We start from the raw sequence: 23,336 nt of genomic DNA on the forward strand, positions 1-23,336 counted from the left end.
GGGCAGTAAAGCTGTCACATTTTTACATACATAATATCAGAAATTATATTAGCGATTAATAAAGAAATGTGGCAATGCATGACTCCTATTTCAAATTCCATTTGAATTAAAAAATTAAACTATATTTATTCAAAACAAGTCGCATTTCAGAGGACAAAGAATCGCAAGTAGCAGTTTGGCTTATGTGTGCTATATACATTAGTTATTTATTTGATTTTCATTGTGCTTAGAAATACTTTGATAAATAAAAGCTTTGCCTCACTACTCAGGATTTTCTTGGCATAAAAGTGTAAGAAAATTAAAAAATGAAATTTGCCAAAGAATATGAAATTAAGAATATCTAATTAAATCAGTGGCTCTCTACCTGTTTTGCCCCGTATACCCCTTTCACCATTACTAGCTCCTTTCCAAAACTAAAAAAATACATGCATACATGTATTTAAATTTCGATTATCTTTTATTGTGTTTTTAAGTTAAACAAAAAAAAAAAAAAAAGTGTAAAAAATGTTCATGAATACTGAAACTTGAATAAAAGTAATGTTTTAGATTCATAAACTAAAACTAAATATTTAACTGCTAAATAAAAGACTGACCACTTTCCCCAACCCCTGAAACTATGAAATCCCCCCAAGTTAAGAATTCCTGAATTAGTGCTAATATATTTTATATTAGAATTAATTTACAGATAATTCAGTAATCTGACTCATGTATTATAAAGTGAATTAAAGCCAGTTTGGAGTTTCTTTGAAACAGTGTCGCTGTGCAGCATGAAAACCTTGCAGTTTTCTTGCAAAGTTTTCCCAGCTTTTAAGATTTCAAGGTTGGCATCTCTGCATATAACCATGTCTAAGAGGTACTTTTGGGGGATAATATTTTGAACTATCCATGTTCAAATGTTTAAAGTAGTTATGTATATTCTCATCTAAATCATAGCATCTATCTGTTAAATGGTTTGTTGATTAAATGTTTTGGTGAGAGAGAGATATTGTTGAAGAATAATTTTTATATCTGGCATATTACATAGAGAGATTTATCATGTTTTCACAAAAATATGCAATAGTTGGGTTCCTCCCCCTCTTTGAGAGGAAGGAGAATATTACTGAAATTTAGAAATTTTTATCTCTCACATATCACAAAGAGAGATTCATCATGTTCTTATATGTTACTGAAATTATGTTATATTTTTTCCTCAAATTGACTGACATAATGATCATCTCAATCTTTTGCCTTCTTTTATAGGAAGCAATAGTGAAAATAATGAAGATGAGAAAACGAATAACAAATGCTCAGTTACAGACTGAATTGGTAGAAATTTTGAAGAACATGTTTTTGCCATCCAAAAAAATGATTAAAGAACAGATAGAATGGCTCATTGAGCACAAGTACATGAAGCGAGATGAAGAAAACATAAACGTTTTTATCTATATGGCATGATTTAAAATTATTATTAAAAATTAATATAATTTATATGGACAGTTTTCTCCATTTTAAAACTCAGCAGATTTGCTGATTGCCAAGCTGTAGACAGATGATTGGTAAGGAAAAGTTTCAATAATTTCAACGATATTTGGGGGGGGTTGCATACTGTTAGCTGCAACTTTGGAAAAAAAAAAAAAAAGAAATATTTCATCACATTCAGAAGTGTTGTACATATTTCGAGTTAGTTTTTGGCATTTTGTTCTTTCCCAAATGCTTTCAATTTTTAAAGTAATTTTTGTACATAAAGATAATTGTTAATCAGTTATACTATGAGTGACAGTTGTAATCATTCGGTGTTGGACTGTTTTAACTTGTTTATTCTGTTTACTGAAAATGAAATTTTCTTCCAAAAGTATAAACTTACAGCTATGCAATACATAATTCATTTTATAGTGTCATTTGTTTAGACAAGTTTTGTAAGCTACTTATCAAGATCTGAGGGAAACTAACATTTATTTGGAACATATGCAAAAGATTTGTAAAAAATGCTCAATTATTTAGTTGGTGGTTAATCAAATGTTATAATAAAATCTTGCCTTAGCACTTTGATGCAAGAAAATAAAGAAAGTATTGTGCCAAGATGTGATAGAAGTTTAATGAGAGTCCTTCTGTATTTATTTTTAATGTTATGATTTCCTGAAAATTTGCTGTTAAAAACAAAATAATTTATTTATATCCTTTTTTTATATCAATTCAGGTAAGAGTTCTTGAGTGGCACTAAATTGCATAGTGTGTGATGTATAATGATACAACTTTCCTAACTGGTATTATTGTTCTCTTGCTTATTTAAATACTTTTTTTATTCATATGCATTTTGATTTCTTATGTGTATGTTTTTATAATTATGAATTTAGAATTTGTGAATGCTAATTGCAGAGAATATTTTATCATTTCTGTATTTTGGCTTTTTCATTGCCAGTTTCTGCCTGTATCATCTCTTTGAATCATGTACATTTTTTTAATGTATTTCCTTTAAAAGAAAAGTTCATTGTGTCAGGTTATGTGTAATGCATAACTTTCATTAGAAACATATTTTATTTACTGTTGTAATTTTTAAAAAGTATGAAAGAATTGGTGTTATAAACTTCATAAATTTGAAAACTCTGCAACTGTTTGCTCTTCAGTTATCTGTTTTTATAAACTAGTGTTCCTTCTGAAGGGTTTATTTTAATTGTTTGCATTAAACAATATTTGGTATTAAATGTGTTTTTTTAAGTAATCATATAATATAATATATATATACATAGTGCATTTTATGTTAAAATGCATAGTAAATATTTAGCCATGGATAGTGCATAATGTCAGGTTTTACTATTTTTTTTTATAAATAGAGTTATCTTTTTTTTTTCCTTTTAATTTGTATAATTGTGAAATTTGCATTGTAAAATACTGAAATTTGAGTTACAGAATTTAAGAGTACAGATGTTCTCCATTTTGCGAATGAGTTGCATTCCGAACGCCCATTTGTATAATAAATTTGCTAATGAAATGTTACTAGGTTAGCTACATGTGTCTCTTAACAAAACAAATTGTAAATAATATCAAATAAATGATAAAAAATGCTAAAATGAATAGATATCACATATTAAATACAGTACATTATTAATAAAAATTATAGTTATTTGAAGAATTTCTTACAGTACATACCTTGGATTCTCGTGTTTGAGACGTGTGTGAATGGGGCCTGATTCTCTCTCTGGAGACTCATCAATGAGTAAAGGGGACATTTGTGATGAGAAGGCTCTGTGAGAAGTTGAAGGAGTTGGCATGTTATATGGACCAGCAACACTAATTTTTAAAGTGTCTAAACTTGTCTGAATATGTTTTCTTTTTCTTTCATTATCAATAAAATGATAAACATTTAACATCATGCATAGCAGACTTTAACAAACCTCTTAGAATTTTTTTCCAAAGATCTGGGATTGTCATGAACAAGATAGGGGTAAATACTTTTTACCAAACACCTGTCGCATTTCCCCATACATATGGATGTTTAGTACATGATTATTAAATGTTATAGTCTTCCCAAAACTGCCGTGATGTTATATTATTTTCGTTTTGATTACAGGCAAATTTCACTCTTTGAGAACAGGTTTGTTCGTATCTATAAAAATTCGTAATGTGGGTAGCATCTGTATATATTTACGTGCAATTTATTAAAAATGTTTACATTTTAAAATATTTTCATTTGTCAATTTTATTTTTTTAATATTTAATTTTCACTTTCTTTAAGTCCCTCCATGCAATTAAAAAAAAAATTCAGAAATTTTTATATGAATAGTATAGACACCCTCCCTTTATTTTGGAAAATTCAGTATATATACTAATTATCTTTTTATTTTAATTATTAAAGTATTTGTATATACTAGTATTATAACTGACAAGTAGCAAGAAGCCAGACAGATTGTATTATCTATTTGTAAGCAAATCCAATTTTATTGGTAGTAGCATTTTGTAAAAGATAATAATTACATTTTTAATTCTAAGTGCAACTAATGGTGATAGATAAGTTTAAATTTTCAACTATTTCTAAACAAAAAAGTGATATATATATATATATATATATATATATATATAACAATTAAAACGCAGGATTTTATTTTTTAATAGTATGCATTATCATTAGTTAGTTTGTTGTTAATTTTTTTATTTTATTTATTGTTGTAAAGTGTATATCTTTTTCATAATGATGACTTGCTCAACAGTGATTATGAAAATGTCTTATTACAGCCAAAGCAATGTATGGTGTGTATAAGTGGGTTTCTTAACAAATAATGTAACTGGAGATATACATCTTTATCCCTTCAGTCTGAAGTGCACAAATTATGAACATGCGCCATTGAAGGAGGAAAGCAAAATATATTGTGTAGTAATAAATTTCATGGTTTTATTTTATGAAAGAAATACTTTCATAGTTGAATTTTAAGATTTAACAAGAAGATTGTGCTTCTGATGCTGTAGAAACATTAACAGCTTCAGTTGTGGAAGAAGGGAAAATGAGAAGTAAGTTTTAGAATAATTAACTCATCAATGATTTCCTTTTCATTAAAAATCTTTGTATAGATATTTGTTTTTTCTTAAATTTTGTTTCATTATAATTTGAAATGTTAATATCCCAGAGATGAATATGAAAAACTAAAATAACATTATACTTTAAATATGTAAATAAAAATAATCATTGCTTATTAAATATGAGTAAAAACTAATCTTTAAAAGTTTGTGTGAATATCACGATCAATAAGACAGAATTCCTTGTTCTCAATGAAACTTGTCAAAAGTTGAAGACTATAGCAGTCCGGTGACTAACGTCAGAAGCTGAAGTGTGAAGCATTGGTCGTTTGTCCCAGTGCTGGCAATGGGCTGTCTTTAACATACCTTAAAAATTTCATATCTGATGGTCAATTAATCCAGATTTTACATCTATAGATTTTATGTGTTCTATTTTTTTTTTTTTTTTTTGTAGAATTATGTATCAAAATAAATATAAGTTACTAGCTCCCCCCCCCCTTTTTTTTTCTTTCTGCTGTTGTTGTTTGCTTGTTTGTTCTATTTTGAGCCTTCTTGATGCAGAAGAAGCTGTGAAAATAAATATTCGAGGAAGTGATAATGTTCAGAATTTATGGTATTAAATTTTTATGGGTAACAATTAAATGGGTAGAATAATACAGGATATAATCAAAAATTTCCAGAGAATTTCTATTTGAATGAAAATAAATTTATACAGCCTTCAAAATAAGATCCTTCTGCATTTGTAACATTGCCATATTTTTTCCCAAATCCATATTCTGGAAAAAGTAAAATGTCTGGTGAATAATGGGCAGTTGCAGAACAGTTGCCAGTTCATTACAAGCAAAGAATTGCTGTACTGTAATAGCAGTATGTAATTGCACATTATTACGATGAAGCATCCATTGTTGTATTTTCCACATTTTAAGCCACTTCCTCCACACTTTTCATCTGGTATCTCTCTTAAAGTTATTCTTTGTTTTATCTTTTATAAGATTAGCAATTTCCTCGTAATTTAACATCTGTTCTTGATGGGTATCCTTTATTGGCATTATCTGTTGAAGCTTTGCCATCTTTGAAATATGTGTATCACTCAAAAATATTTCACTTAAAATTATTCCCAAAAGCTTGATTTAATCAGGTTTTAGGGTTCCCCCCCCCCAAATTTACTTGTTACTCAGAATTTATAAAAAATTTATTATTCTTTTACATCACTCCTCTTAGCTTAATAAAAAAATCGCAATTTAAAGAATTTTTTCCCAACAGAAAAGGTCTGGAGGTGTATATTGGAATATAATTCTTATGTTTAGACACATTTAAACAGTACCCAGATATAAAAAATATTAATGCTTTGAATTTCAAATGCGGCAAGGAAACAAATTCAGTTCCAAAATTTTTTTTGATTCCATCTCAAATACAAAATTTAAAGTGAAAGTTTACAAAATTCAACTTTCTCATTAAACATAAATCAGATGGTTTATCCATCACCATACTGCTGTCATATATGATGAAAAGAATTTTATTAACTGGCAACCTAAATTATAGGCAGTTTTTGAACTTATTCAGATTTTTCTATACTGCTTGAGTAACAATTTCTTATGTTCTGAACTCGAACAATTTCTTATGATTTAAACTCTATGCTAGAAATATTTAGGTACTGTATATGAAAGATTTCTTTCTAGATATAAAATTACACTTATTTGAAAGCACCCTTATTTAAAGCACAATTTCTTTTTGGCTTCAGATGGATAGCAACAAGTATTCTGAAATATGACTTTCTTGTGATGTATGCTAAATAAGTAATATTTCTACCTGTTTAGCAAATGAAATTTGAATTTGCTCGCATTCTTTCCATATTTTGAATCTTATATGTGCTTTTCATAAATCTCTTATATTTGTTAAAATTGTTTCAGGTTCATCCTTATAAAATACAAATAAACTAGCATTATAGGGAAAAAATAATTAAAATTTATATACTAAGTTAGTAAAATAGAGAGCAAATTTTTGTATATGTGTATTTTTGGAAAATATCATTTTAAGCAGGGATTTATTGGAGATGAAAGTGTATTTTCTATTTGCATTTAACTTTGCAGTTATATATAACATAAGCTCTATTTGTTCAGTTTGGTTTAATCTCTTTACCTCTTCGAAAAACATATATATTGTTTTCTTTTCTGTATATTTTGTAATAGTATTTAATGTATTGTTTGTACAGGAATGGAATTTATTTAAATTTCATAACTCAAGATGAACATATTTAGAAGTCATGTTCTGGGATAAAAATTGCGAACGAATGCACTATCTAGTTAAATTATTAAGAAAATTCTTCTTACAGGAAATAATGACACTTCAAATACTCTTAAATTTATAAACTCATATGGAATACTTAATGTGAAAATGCTACCAGCATAATTTGTTAAATAAAATCTTACTCAAAAGAAATTTAATTTTTTTTTAAACTACTAGTATTTTCATTTAATTAAAGTGTCATGTTAGGCTAGAAATAAGTTATTTTGTGAGTATTAAGTTATATCACGGTGTTTTGTTGTTATTTATCATTTTAGGAAGCATTAAAAGTTAATATTTTGAATTTATATTTGATTTTTGTTATAAGTAAGTAAAACTGTTTTAGACTTCTCCCCTTTTTATAAATGATAAGCCTCTAATTGCTGCTTGTAATTTTATGTAAATATTTTAATATATATTTGTTAAAAAAGGGCAATATTTCAAAAGCAAGTTTTAGTGTGTCTTGATTTCAGATGCTACTCATTTCCACATTGTGAGTTTAATAATAATTAAAAATAAAAACATTTAATTTCTTAAATTGTGCTTTTCTTTAAACAACAGTCATTTATATCACTATCCCAATTGCATACGTTGAAAAAACTCTCAACTTTTGTTCAAAGTATATTTTTTGTAATTGCAAGAAAAATGAATGATGCATATTTCTCCTTTTAATTCACTTTAAGTGTGATTTCTGCAGGCTTTGCTGCAGTGAAATTTCGAGTACAGAATGTTTAGAACTTATATTCCACATTCAGTGGCATACCAGTGGCCAAGTGTATAGCTCTGTGAATACTAGTAGTTCAGCCCAGGTTCAAATCTTAGTGAATAGGCTGGTTGCATGGACATTTTGTATGTTTTTCTCCATCTGCAGCATGACTATGATTAGTTTCCCTTACAAACCTCTCCATGAACCCAAACAGCTGTGGTGTACGTCTCTGTGTTCATACAGACAAACAAAACCGTAATGAATAGATGATTAACATTGGTGGAGTTTGCACTTGATATTTATAAAATAATATACAATATCTTAAAATATTTAGCCTCTTTTATTGAAATAATATTAACCCACGAGCACACGCACTGATCTGACGAACACGAGAACACGCGCCGTGTATGTCATACCCGAATAAAAAGTTTGTAATTAAAAATTTGCCGAATAAAATTAATCGGTTTTTAAAAGAAATTAAAATGTAAAACCAAGTTAATATTTCATTTTAGACAAAATGTGAAAGAATAAGGAGAGGTAAAATTATTTACTTACAATTTTTTGAACATTGTTTACAAAATGAGGTCATATGTTCCACACATATACTTTTGCTACAATTTTCACAAATGAATCTAGTCTTTCTATCTTTTTTCTTGGGGCACTCTGTACACCTCTTGTAAGTAATTTTAGGTTTTTTTGGAGGGTGGGGGGTTCATTGTTAACATGTTCATCGGTGGTCAGTGTTTGTCTAGAATCAGGAACTACAGATGCTCATCGTCGTTCATTTTGAACACTTTCTATTAGCTGCATCCCTTAGGCTTTGAGAAAAGTACACCTGGTACGGTATTCCGTTGATGGTTTTTTCTTTGATAGTAGAATTATTCTTGCATTAATGGCAGCCACGTTTAACACTGAAAAGAAAATCACCATAGGCCACGTTCACATGGGATGATTAATAAACTCCACATAAATACAGCAATCCAATTAAAGCTTTGATTTCCAACTCATTTGTTGCTTTCGCATCCCGTTCGCGAGTGAAATTTCCACGTACTGAATCAATATAAATATTTGTATTGTCGACTACATGTTTTAACATATCTTCATCAATAAGCAGTGACCAGGAATCTAAAGGTGTTGAGACGTCTTTAGAATACTTCGTATTTCCCGGGAGTTTAGTTATAATATTTTTGGCGCCAATTCTAACATTAGTCCGGAATTTATTTTTGTTCCTTTTTACTCCATTTTTTCCAACATAAAACTCATTGCTACATTCCAAAGTTTCATTTTCTGTTTCTGTATCTGAATCACTATTCTCTATGAATGAATCATGATTACTATTATATTCTTCGTCATCAACATCTTCATCGTCTTCACTAAATGAATCCTCATCAGAAGAAACTGTTTCAAGAAGATTCCTCAATTTTTTCATCTCTTCATCGTAAGGATTACACGGCGCCATGCTTACAACTCAAGAAAAACCTATACTAAAAGCTTGAAAACGAGAAGTGCAAAGTGACTCACTGAGAAACGCGAGTACACGCGCGGGTATGACATGCCCGAACAACGCTGTTCCTAAAAAACCGTTGCACCTGTCACCTCAGGAATTTCCCCCATTTAAGTATGTTACCTTGAACTCAGCTACACCAAGTTTCGTCCTTTTATGAAAGAATGGTTGAGAAATATACAAAACGAAAAATGCACATGGGTATGACATACCCGTTGCGTGTGCTCGCGGGTTAAACTAAATTAATGAAAAAACTCCCAAAATATCATAAAAAATGAAATAATAAATCAAACCAGAAAGAAACATTTCCATTTGACTATTTCTTTTAACTTTCTGAAGCCGGCTAGTACAGCAGTTGTACCAGGAAAATGACTTTCTTTAACGCCGGCTGTGGTACAACTGTCGTACCAGCCATGCCGTCCCTATTTTAGAGAATCGCCTATCTGTAGATCTCTGGGTGGTCCATTGTCGCTGCTCAGAATAGCCGCTGGCTACGCATTATTTACCTCTTCTTATCAGTTTGGCTACATTTTGGCGAAAACCGCAGGTTTTGTCTCGCACCAATATACTTGAAAATCAAATAGAGGCTCTCAAACTGTCTCATAATTTAAGTGGTAATTGGTAATTTTTTTTTAGTACTGACTTTTGCTATGATTAAAACATCAGCGATTTTGCACGCTCTTTAAGCTTACCAGATTTAATGCTTTTTAATCATAGCAAATAAGAATAGATTATTTTAGATTTAATGTCCTTCTAGAAAATAAGTAAAACGGCTTTTATCGTTTACTTCCTTTTTATACTTATGAGACTTTTTTGGGAGGGGAGTGAATAAAACGCTTAAGAACTGTTAACTCTTTCAAAATGCTTCTATTATGTAGGCAATTTTGTCTGATTTATCAGGAGATAAATAAGAGACAATTGTATGCATAATAGTTTTTGTGATTTTCATTGATTGTAAATTAAATAAAATCAATTTATCTTTAGACCCTCTTTTAAGATGAGATCTGCCAAAAAGTATTTAAATATCAGTAAAGCTCACGTTACTTCTAAATTGAATCAAAACATCAGTTACATTGTATAAAATTTCGGCCAATTTTATTTGCTGAAATTCTTATACTCCTCAAGAGATAAAGGGAATTTAGACAAGTTAATAAAAAAATATCTTTAAAAAAGGTTGTTATTTTGTCTGTAATAAGGTGTATGTCAACTTACTATTAAATGTATGAGAATTAGGATTGGATTAAGGAAAAGCATGTGAACGCTATCTGCTTAAGGGTATGGATGCTTTCGTGTACACCTTTTTAAGAGAAAATTGCTTGCATTTACGTTCCTGGTGGAAAACTCCACATGTAATCAACCCATTCTTTGGGTTTGATTGGTTTAATTTTGTTTGCTTACTTAATTACATCAAAGCACACAACAATTACCTGTATAAGGGGAGGGATGCCTTCGTGGAGGACTTTCTAAAGGAGGCTGGCTTGTATTTACGTTAAACAAAAACCATGAATCCAGCCCTTTAGCCGGGATTCAAACCCGAGTGAGCTACAAGTATTCAGCCACCTTTACCACTCTACTGAAGGGCCTGTAAAAAAATTGATAAAGAAAAAGTATTGAAATAACCGGTTTAATTTACTAACCTTTATTTCTCGATCAACAGTACATAAATTACGCATATGAGGGGATTATTTGTGAATAAATAAACTGTATTGCACTTTTCTCCACTATTTCATATTACGATAGAATTATTGCATTTCAAAGTTATTTCTCATAAATTAATTTTGCTCTGTTCATGATTTTTTATTTTTTTAAAGAGAAAATTTCACACTTTAAATTTTAAAAATACACGAGAAGATACTTTATGCAAAATTTGGCGTAAACGGTTTTCTTAATTTTGCTTAAAATATTCCAGGGTAATCGTTTTCATCACTGGAAGAAATATGAAAAACAGATTTAATACATTGTAAGTGTCAACACCTAGTATGTCCTTATTCATTTGAAAACGTGAAAGATTACTCTTTCTAAAATAAGTTAGAAAATACCATTTGTGCAAATAGAATATTTGTTGAAAATGAAATAGACTTCAACCTTTGGATATAACGATGGTTTTAGGCGAAATTTCTGCCTATGAAAAGAAATTGACGTATAATTAATTCTTCATAAATATTTAAAACTGTTCTGAAAAGTACTTTTGATGATTGCATGTATAGGTCACAGATTTTTTTCCTCCGCTAACATAAACAAAAGCCAATTTTACAAAGAAAAATTCTGGTTAAAGATATACTTCCTTTGCCTGATAGTCCAATGTAATATTTGTTAAAGTTAAATGATGAAACGCAACCAATGTATCTCAGATTTTCTTTTTTATATTATAATAACAAAATTATCGAAAAAAGCAGATTTAAAGCTCCGTTATTGTTATGTGAATCTGTATTATTGCTGTAAGTTCATCTCCAAATCTGATTGTGATGAATCTCATTCTAATTATCTAATGGTAATAAATATTATTATTATTTCATTAAATTAGTCATTACCATTATTTTGTTATGAAAATATGTTATTAAAAATCGCATTCCAACCTGCAGACTTACAAAGCTAGTTCGTATTTATTATATTTTGTAAAATTTTGTTTTCATTTTCTAATTTCTAATATGAAAATACGCACATATAAATGAAGTGTGAAAACAAAGTTATAAAATTCACAAATTATTGCCGAGATTGATCAGAAATAATGAGTGAAATACGAGTATAAACATTGCATACATTTTGTTCTAAATCAATAGTGCACTGGATATGCATAACTTCATTTAAATGAAAGCAAAATAATCATCGAAAAAATCGTAAATCTAGCAACCCATCTACTATGGGACAGCGTCCGACAAACATGTAAATTTTACTGCATCCATGGAGGGGGGACTAACGACTTTTCTCATTAGGAAAATGTCAAAGAGGGGGCAAAACTGTTTCCGATCGCGCCGGTCTGAAGGCTATGTTATGAGAATTTCGGCCCGGACTTAGAAGGTTAAAGCATGTTCCACCTAAAGAGGTAATATTATAATTTCTTTAGTTTGAAATATAAACCACTTAAATAATAATAGTAAAAACTATTGTTGTCTGTTCAGTAGCAATTTATTATATTATGACTTGAATCTATATTTCATAGTCAGCAAACAACCATTATCAAAAAGAATGTTTCATGTTAACTTTTGCAGTTTAATGTCAGATGAAGCAAAGGAGATCTTATTAACAGTTTGCTGTAGTGAAACTACTGTAACTATAAATGTAGCTGAGATGTGTTAACTAAAAGTCATAGTTAATGTACTTTTGTGTAATGATAATAAATATATTTACAAATTTTCCTATATATCTCCAAAGTAAATAAATTAGGAGAAAAAAAAGAAATCAGAGGAACTTTCTGTACACAGAAGTGCATCCTTATGCACCCATTCTTTTGGCACATGTGGCAAGGAGTTCAGCAGATTGTTTCAAATTCTGATTTCAAGGATTGTTTGGGTAGATGGAAAAAATGTCGCATGTGGAAGGGAAAGAAGTCCTTGAGAAGGCATTGCATGGATTGATAGAATGAAGCAGGACAAACACTGACACACTTCATGAAGATCTAAAAGTACCCTAGCGTGTCATATCAAGAATCTGAACGTGGCTTAACCACTTGCGCTACTATTAAAGTTCACTGTTGCGGTGCCGTGCGCTACAATATAACAGGCGGTAAAGTGTCTCATTTACACTGCTCCGCGTCTGCGAGTGCAATCCAGATCTGTAACTCGAGAAAGAAACAATCTCGTTGTTAGGCGACGTGTGCACCACGTTATTTTCATTTTTGCGATAAATGCCTATCGACATGATGTTCACGTCGCTCGCGGTTTGAGACAAAAGCATCTCGACGTGCGTGGCACGTCTTTTTAGGACAAGTGGTTAAAGCCACTGTTACTGTATGCAAACAAAGAGGTGAAGGTCAAAAATGTGTCACAACAGATTTCTAGGACCATTATTTGGGAGTAATTGCTAAAAGAAATAGACTGTTCATGTCAGTCCCAATTGCAAGGTAATCGACTATGCAGATATACTGCTACAAATAATCGGCTATCCAAATATACCCTAAGTGTCAGGCTGTAAGCACATACATGGTTTGTATTCCGTATACGCAGGCTGCAAAAGGCACCCGATTGCAGGGGTGCAGAAATCTTCCAATGAGTACCATGAACTAGAGTCAATTTTCTTTTAGCGATGAATCTCATTTTTGCTTGGAGAGGGATTTTGGAAGTGTTACAATCTGGAGGAAGCAAAATACATGCAATAAGCCTGCAATCATATGTGTAGGGCATAAGTACAAAGGTGCGGGGTCATGGTACAAACAGTCAGGCGTTTTGAACAATCACAATGACCTACACATTTTTACCAGTGCAACTGTGAATGCTGAAATATACAGAGACCGCATTAGCAAAATTAGGTAACATCGAACTTTGTTGTGGGTAAACGTATGACAACGCAGAAAACTTATCAGGGAAATACTCGGGATTACATGCTCGTATTAGATATTACAGTCCAAGTGCAGTTATACATCCCTTACGGTAATAATTCTTTGAATTTAGTGGGTAGTTTTGCTGCAGAAAGTTGTTGTAGTGCTGTTTACTATTTTATTATTTGTACAAAAGTTTTTTTTTTTTTTTTTTTCTTCTCTCCCTGCATCTCGTCGCTGGTAGATTTTGAAAAGAAATCTAAAGATGTGCGAAAATAATTAGACAGTAAAAGATTATCCACTACTTTATGGTCGGCAGCAGCAGATGTTGTACTGGCATTAAAAGCGGGGTCACATTTATGTAAAAGAAGCTTTACCTGACATCTGTGCTTCAAGTTCAGAAAACATAGTAACTGTAAGTGGAAAATCTGTTCTTTATTCAAAAAAATCTGATGTATACATCACATGACTTCCTTGTACGGAATATTAAATTATGTGCATCTTCCTTCTACGGAATATTAAATTATATGCAATTTTCCTGCATATCATTTAAAAACACATTGAATTAACCGTTAACGAATTTTGAATTAAATCTACTTCGTGGATAGCGCTTAGGCCACAATAGAATAAATGCAATCTTTAAAGTTCACTATATTTATTTAACATAGCGACACTTCGGCGCTAGGTTCACTTAACAATATTACATCTCATTCATTTTATAACTCAGAGTGAACAAAAATTATATCATCTGAAGAATTACTACAAATTCTATTCAAACACTATAATAAATGTAAAACGATGCGTATAAAAGAAATTAAACAAATAAAAGAGAAACAGTTTTTCGCAGACGATTTAGCGCCGCTTATCTAATTCGCATCCGCTACTATTTAATTCAGTTCTCATTTCACGGCAAGGCAAAAATACGTAAAAATTCAAAATATTTTCTTAGAAATTTGAAAGGTATAGAAAAACATAAAACACCAAGTACAGTTAAAGCAGTTTTTAAAATTAAAATTACAGTTTCAACGCAAAAACAAGCTAATAACTTAAATGATAATTCCAGAATGATTTAAGCACAATTTAATTCGCAATAATAATAAAAGAAGACGTTACTTTGTTGTTGTGAAGCTTAGTTTCTCTAGATTGGCGACAAATCCACTATTCTGCAAAATTACAAGCGTCTAGCCCCTCAGATGCTAGTTTCCTCCTGATTCCTCCCTGATCATTTGCGCAGATTCACGCTCAGCGTGTTTATGTCAGGGAGCTCGGCATGCAGAAAGGAATCAGCTGGCCAAAGAATGTCAAGTTACGAAAGTGCTGCGCATCACTCAGTGCAAATTAATTTCTTTTTTTAGTTTTTCTACAGTATTTTTCTTTTTACGTCGGATACATATTTACATGTTTGATATTGATTTTTGGTTGTTTCTCATTTTCTATCAAATAATATATTATTTTGATTTGTGTATAAAAGAATTCTGAAAAGTATATCTTCCAATGGTATACAAAATGCACAGATACGACAAATGGCAAAATTTATTCTGGATAAAATATCAACTTTTAGAATAATTTTGTCTGCTCATGTATATTTGAAAATATTTCAATACACTGAGCCAGTAATGAAATATTTGCAGACTAAAGGATTAGATTACATCCTAGCATATAATATAGTTAGGGAGGCTGCAAGCTCTTTAAAAGCCATTTCTAGAAACTTCAATTTAACATTTAATGCATCAAAATTGTTTGCAATGGATTACAGTAATAAACTAGAAAGGCTGGGGTGTGATATAAAAGAAGAGCTACCTGTTAGAAGATACCAAAAGTGAAACAATTAGACGATGAAGAATCGGCCGACTATAATTTAAATTGCTCTATCAAACAAGTTATTGTCTTTACTTTTATATTGGATAACGCCATTTAATCGATGAATAGTAGGTTTAAAAGGCATAGGAAGTTGTATGAAGACATATCACTTCTCGATCCCCAAAACGTTTCGAAGCCATTTATCTTTTTCAAATGGCGCGTCACAATTTCGACAGTGTTTCACAGTAATGGTCAGCGTTTACTGTTTCACCACATGGGAGGAACTCAATGAACAGAATGCCCTTCTTGTCCCAGAACACTGTGCACATCACTTTGTGTACCGATAGCGTCTGTTTGAATTCCGTCCCGACTGGAGATCCACTATGCTGCCAATGCATTAACTGCTGCTTGGTTTCCGTGGTGAAGTGCAGAATCCAAGTCGGCATCATCGTCATTGTGATACCGTTACAGAAATGTCAGTGCTGCTCCTAAGCGTTCAACTTTGTGTTCAGATGTCGGGTTTTTCGGCACTCACCTGGCACACAATTTTTTGAACAGCAGGTGCTTAGTGACAATCTCTTGCAACAAGGATTGTGATATCTGTAGAAAATGGCTGCTCAGCTTCATAATCGTGAAGCGACAGTTCTCCATCACGAGCTGCCGCACAAGCTCAACAAGATCATCATTGATGAGGGACTGTCTGCCACTGCACTCTTCATTATGAGCACTTTGACGAACTTCTGAAAACTGCCTACACCAACGATGCATCATCTGCTTTACTCATGATGTTTGTCCCATAGGCCTGACAATGAATTTCAATTGGCGCAGTACTTGCATTCAAGAACATTATCACTGACCCAACCTCGCAGGCGGCAGGAGAAGGAATAAGAGCTTCCATCTCGGACGACTGCAACCACGCTACTGGCACGAGGCACAAGCGTCTAGCCCCTCAGATGCTAGTTTCCTCCTGATTCCTCCCTGATCATTTGCGCACATTCACACGCAGCGTGTTTACTCCAAAAGGCTTGGAGTGGTCAAAGCCGTTTTTTTAAAACGACACGCGTTTAAAACGTTGCAAACTTGGTGCGCATTACTGAGTGTAAATTAATCTCTTTTATTAGTTTATCTGAAATAGTTTTCCTTTTAACTGGTATACATATTTATTTGTTCAGATGTTTTATTATAAATCCATACATAAAGGAAGAATTCCTGATTTATTCACCTATAGATCATCGCCCAAAGCTATTAGAGATATCAAAACTTAGGAGCTTATTCCTTTTGTACCGAAGATGTTTTTTAAGATTCGGCGGGCAAAACGTGTTTTTATATTTTTTCATATAAGGAAGAAACAGATGTACATAAAATTCTTGCTTTAGAAATGAATGTAAGAGAAAGAAAATGTATGGAATATGAATACCTAAAAACCAATTTCAAACGTTTTCAAAATTCGGCCCCGAAGGGGGGGGGGACGTGTTCTTTACATATTCCTTCATATCTTAGATATCCATAAGACAAACTTATGAATTATTGCTGTAAAATGTAAGGAATACGAATAAAAGCTGACATCAACATGTGTGGGGAGGGGGACTGATTGGCATAAAATACAAGTTTACATAATGTACAAGTAAGCCTTATTCAAGGTACAGGAATACCAGGTATGTAAAGCTAGTTAGCATTAAAAAAATTAAGGTTTCTACTATTTAATGTTATTAATAATTAAAACCCCAAAATAAAAATGTAGCAGCATGTGGCAATTCACAAAACTGTGATGAGATTTTTACAATGTTCAGTTAGTTTTAAACAATTCTACACATAATAAAATGGCCAGTGCACAACATGGAAATGTACATGGGGTTGAATAATTGTAAAATAAAAAACTTGACAAATATTAAATAGTAGAAAATATTGCTTACTGTTCAAATTTGGGATTGACTTAGTTTCACCAAAATATATTTATCAACATTAAAACGTTTGGTAATAATCTTGACTGAACAGTATAATATTCAATGAATGATTGATTGTATGGACAATATTTGGTACTGTTGGACTTGGGGGGGGGGAAGGAAGGAAGACAGTAATGCAAGGAGGATGAACAAAAATAGACATACTCATTAATCACAGAATACATCAGCCTATCACGAGGACCTAAGATAAAGGTTTAAAACCCTGTTCTGAACTTCTACATATGTTCCTGATCATTTTAAGGATCAGAGTGGGAATTATCTTATTATTAAAGAGAAGTTCTGAAGAATGAGAGAGAGATTATATAAATAAGAAAAAAATATCATCTGACACATATAAAACACTTACAGGCAGTTGAAAGTAGATGTTTTAGATGATCAAAATGGACAAAAGGAATTGTGAATAGGTATTAATGACTATTGTTAAAATATATACAGTCAAAAGTCGTTAATCCGGACTCGTCGGGACGTCGGCGATTCCAGATTATCGATTTTTCCGGATTATAAATCATCAGTTTAAATCTGGTAAGATGGCATGCAGAAATTGCAAAATTAAAAATATGAAACCGTAATTTATGAAATAAAGAACAATTATGATCTAAAGGGTATCAAAATTTACAAAAAGAAAAAGCTTAATATTTATTTGTTTACTTTATTAAACATTTCTTTCAATGTAAGTTGTTTAGTTGCTTCATTTCATGTGACAATACTTTCTCTTTAAATCTATTAAACAGACATAATTTCTTGTTTAGTAACAAAGTCCCGCTGTTCAAGTCCTATAATTGCTGTGTCGAGAATACCGACTAATTTGTCAATCGAAATGTTTTAGTTTTCAATAACCTCTCTGTCACTTTCTTCATTATCGGAAGCGAATTATAATGACGAGGAACTTGATTTAAATCATATCAAAGACGGAGTACATCGAGATGAAATACTACATTTAGTAAGGAATTATAAGCCAAATAAAATAAAAACATCTGCCCTGAAGATAAGGATAGTGCTGACAGATCAACTTCCAATTCATTGCGCGCCGCGGCGTTTCTCGCCCCCCCCCCTGCCGCAGAGCAGCGTGAAATTGATAAACAGATTTCTGATTTCAAAACATACTTTCGCTTTGTAGATCCTTTACATATTAGTAAATATATATCGGAAATTCTATTTGACATAATCGAAAGTTCAAGCTTACTTTTATAAAATTGCTCTAACAGTCTGCAAAAAATAAGCGGGATCGAATTTGAAGATTAAGGAACAACGCAATCTGCAACATTAACTGAATTAGATAATTTTAGCTTAGCTTATACCGTCCGTTATACATTCAATGCGCATGCGTAAACGTATTATGCGCGTGCATACTCACGGCTGTAAAGGTCTTACTCGCACGCGTAAACGCTTATGCGTATGCGTCAAAACGACGCATGCGCAGAAAGTTTGTAGCTTTGCGGTCCGGATTATGGGTGTCCGAATTAACAACTTTTGACTGTATTTTTCACTAAATATGTTAAGTTTTTTCTGTGCTATTATGTGTAAAATTTTTGTGATCCAAAATAATTTTTAGAATTGTATTATTATCTTCATTCTGTGATGTTACTATTTTGTCAGTTCCCTTTTCGTTTTGTATTTGAGAATCTTTTGGGTATTATATTTTTATTAGGTGGAATATCTTTATTAGCACTTGGGAAATGTATTTCTTGTGCATTTAACATATCAGCCGCTTCTAGTTGTAGTGGTGCTGACTTTAGAATCTTGTTTAACACATCACATTGTTTGTCAGATTTTAATGAATCTACTAATTCTAAACATGTTTGTTTTAGTTCATTCTTTCTGTGTTCCCAGGGGCATAGCTAGAGGGGGGCAAGGGGGGCATCTGTTCCCGGACGCAGAATCCAAGGGGCGCCAAACTGATGTTACAACATTTTAGAATTAAATCTTTTCCATCCTTGGCGAGCAGTAGGAGCCGTGAAATCTTCAGTTGTCCCTGGGTGCTGAAAACCCTAGCTACGACACTGTGTGTTCCAGTGAGAGGGTCTGTGATTTTTTTTTTCGGCTACTTAATTCAAAATTCATTTTCATCTTCTATAATAAGTGGATAATTCATTATGTATTGTAGTTGTAGTATAAGTAGCAGTATTTCTAGTGTGCTGATGTAAGTAATGTATTTAATAAGTAGCAGTATTTCTAGTGTACTGATGTATCTAATAAGTAGCAATATTTCTATTGTGCTAATGTAAGTAATGTATTTAATAAGTAGCAGTATTTCTAGTGTGTTTGCACATACTCCACCTAACTTCTAAGATATTTCTCCCGCCTTCTTGGTGTGGTGGTCTGCACGCTGGGCGCATATTCCAGAGGTCGTGGTTCGATTCCCGGCGAAGGCATTGCTAATTTTTCAATCCCTCTTGTTTCCAATGTAAAATTCTAATGTCTGTACAATGGCGCCCGAACTAAAAGGGTGTTAGATGATTGTTCTCCACACCCAGGATTTAGCGATTAGGTCCCCTAGAAACCCCAGTCGCCCTTTAAAAGGGGGAGTATATAAAGTATTTCTCCCACCTTCTTGGCATGCCTTCATGGTGTGATATGTATCCAGAGGTCCGCGGTTTAATTCCCGGTGAAGGCGTTGCATATTTTTCATCTTGCTTGCTTTCAAAAAAATATCTAATGTCTCTACAAACTGATGAATTAATACAGCTGCATATATATCAATGAATGCATATCAGTGCACTGTATGTGACATGTACAAGTTTTGTTACTTTCATGTATAGTGTATATTTCTGTATTATGTGTTGATGAAACAGACCACCCATTCTCAACTACATATAAACATATTCTTTCATTTGTTTTATGTTTGATTCTTAAATTCCAAATCTTACTTGTTAATTTACCTTTATTTGCTATAATTAAGCGATTAATCATTTTATCTCTTACAAATCTCATAATACCATGTATAGTGTTATCCAATCTCTTAACATTTTTTCCATGAAGGTAAACATATTTTAATGTTCGGTGCATTCGTTTGATGTGCATGTTTGTGTTAACACCACTGTGAAGTCTATAACAGTATGCCCAGCTAGATTTATTTTGTAAATAATATGTTTCAAAGTAATTTACAAATTCAATAGTGCCAGGATCTTCTTTAAGTAATTTTATTGCTGCTTCTGTCAGTGTATGAAATGTATGAATGTCTTGTTCTTCTAAGAGAGATCTAATAATTTATATGTTTTTGCCTGTTTTTCAACACCATTGATTTTCTTTTTTTTTAAATTGTTTGTCCAGGCTCTATCAATATGCCATGCACAAAAAAGACGTTTCTGTAGTAAACCCACTTCAGACATAAATACTTGTGGTTGTATTTGCCCAACATTTTCTTTAATACATGAAAAAAAAAAAAAAAAAAAAAAAGATAGCACTGGCTGATCACATGGATTAGAAATTAAAAATGCACATGGGAATCCTTGGCACAAATCATCTATTGTAAGTAAAGTTATGAGTTCAAATCTGTATGCATTCACCCCATGTGTACCATCAATACATATACAAGTCAGAACTAAATTTTTTCAGTATCTCTCTTTGTGCTTCTGTCATCATTATCAAAACAAAATAATTTCCTTTTAGAAATGAATATTGTGTACAATATTCACTCATGCTATGTTGATCCCTGGGTTTTATAAAATGAAATGCATGGATGTTCAGAATTTTGCATTTCAGGTACCCACGTATCTACACAAACCCAATCATTTTCATGTTTAACAGAATTAGAAGACAAATTGAAAGATTTTTTGATGTTATGTAAATCTTGTTTTGTAAGCAAATGAACCTTCTCAAGCCCAGCATCTCATAGAGAATTTCTAATTTCATCTAAAATATTATCCAGAGAAATTTTTGCTGCTATCTTTGATGAAATATTTTTTATTTCATCTGTTGTTAAAAATAAGTGACCTAAATCATTCCGATGCCCAATATGTATTTTCTGATATGGGTGTGTGTGTGAGATTATGGCAAAGACTCGAGGGCTATCTGTCTAAGGGGAGGGATGCCTTCGTGGAGCACATTCGGTTTAATCCTAGTATCCGGTGCACACGGGATTTGGCTACTTTTGGTGACTTTATGATGAGCAGTAAAAACGGGACATATACAATGAGTAGTTAACGGGTTATTCAAAGAAAATATACAGTTAAACATAGTATATACTATGTATATAGTATATATATATATATATATATAGACGTTCTTTGGATCATTTTTGGTTTTGGCGATAATTTTCAAAGTCGCGCCAAGGCTGCACCGTATACTAGGATTTTACCGCACTTTCTAAGGGAAACTGGTTCGTATACACGTTACACATGGGGAAAACCATGAAAACGCCCATGCAGCCAGTCCATTCGCGGGATTCGAACCTCGGACCGAACTACCAGTGTTCAGCAACTTTACCGCTCGCCCGCTGGTGGGCCCTATTTTTCTGATATGACACTACACGTTTGCCATCTGTATGTTCTGTTACTTTTAATTCAGCTGGGCAATATGCATTTATTTTATTGCTATCAAGGATGACTATTAAGTGACGCAAACCTTTAATTTCTGATATAAAATTTCCTGAACAGTGGCATTACACCATGTATATTAAATATGCTTACTCAATAAGAAATTTTGACTTTGTATTATTTTCAATTTCTGCCTTCTCTGCCCAAAAATCATCAAATGAATTAAATTCTAGCTCAGTATGATTCAAATCAACATCATAAACATTATTGAAATGAAATATTATTTCTCGCTTTTCAAAATTAGCATAACATACAGGACACACATAGTTACCTGTTAGAAGTATGAATTTTATTTTGATGATATTTCCAATTTTTTAGGTCACTAAATTTCAGATAGCAGTCCTCACATTTGTAGCTTGGTGATCGACCACTTTTTAAAGAATCATTAATTTAATATTATTGGAGTGTAATGTGTTAGTATGCCGTTTCAAACTGCATTTATTTTGGTACGTTTTTAAGCAATCAGAGTATACAAAATTATTCTCAGCCACACTAAAATTATTTGCACAATCAACCATACTATTAGAACTTAGTTTTCAGAGACTCAATTAATGTAGTATTATTGTAATGAAATTTATATGCATGGCGTTTCAAATTGTATCTATAGTTGAAAGTTTTAAGCAAGCACGGCAAACAAAATCACTCTCAGCTATACTAAAATCATTTGCACAATGAATCACATTACTCACAACACAATCAGAATTATCAGACATACTACAATTGGAATTATCGCACACGGTTATTCCTTCCTGATTTTGATTCGATTTAGAATCAAAAATACCTTCTGAGGAAACAGAAGTATTTGGCCCTGAAATGGGCAGTTTTTCTTGATTTTTGTGCAGAAGATATAATAATCGAAGCAAAATAAAAAAGAGAACTGAATCAGCGATCACACGCTACCACAGCAGTCAAAGAGCAAAGTAAATAATGGTAAATACGAGGCGGAAAATGAGGACATGCGCAGTAACCTGCGCAGATGTTCAGGGAGGAACCAGGAGGAAACTAGCGTCGAGGGGCTAGACGCTTGTTGCAAAATTAGGCTTAGCCGCACTCACGGAGTATAATTTGCGCCACTTAAAAAAACTTTTCTATTGTTGATAATTCCACAATTATTGCATGTAGGTTGACTAAAGGCATAAAATGTAGGTTGACTAAAGGCATTCTTAACCAGAACAACATAATTCAATCATTTCTAAAGCAAAAAGTTGCAAACATAAAGCATTTGCATATATATACAAAATTTCAACGTTTTGAGGCTACTCGTTTTTGAGTTATGCGAGATACGTACGTACAGACGCTAGGGAAAAAATCACTTCAGAATAATTTTAAATCAGTTTTATATTTTTTTGGGGGAAAAAGAGATCTTTATTCTGTCCTTACGTACAGATGTCACGCAAAAACATTTTAAATTGCATTCGATAGCGGTCAAAATGGATATTTTCTTTGAAATATGATAACCGAATTTTTTTGCGATTACAATACTTCCATTTTACTTCGTACAAGGAAGTAATTAGGCCTAGCGGCACTTAAAAACTTTTCTATAGTTGATAATTTCACAATTGCTACATGCAGGTTAACTAAT

The 23,336-nt window shown here is 32.1% G+C and overlaps 1 protein-coding gene across 1 annotated transcript in view; it reads left to right on the forward strand.

Moving 5' to 3' along the window:
• LOC118196911 (cullin-5-like) overlaps positions 1–7,309 on the forward strand; it is a 142,848-nt gene extending 135,539 nt beyond the window's left edge. The window contains exon 18 of the mRNA XM_085823892.1: positions 1,240–7,309. Within this exon, the coding sequence (XP_085680018.1) occupies positions 1,240–1,434 (195 nt within the window). The 3' untranslated portion in view covers positions 1,435–7,309. The remainder of the gene's footprint in view (positions 1–1,239) is intronic.
• The last annotated feature ends 16,027 nt before the right edge of the window (positions 7,310–23,336 follow it).

This window comes from Stegodyphus dumicola, chromosome 9, assembly GCF_044657685.1.
Source record: "Stegodyphus dumicola isolate Sdum_Otavi_A_Nest chromosome 9, ASM4465768v1".
Classification (NCBI taxonomy): Eukaryota; Metazoa; Arthropoda; class Arachnida; order Araneae; family Eresidae; genus Stegodyphus; species Stegodyphus dumicola.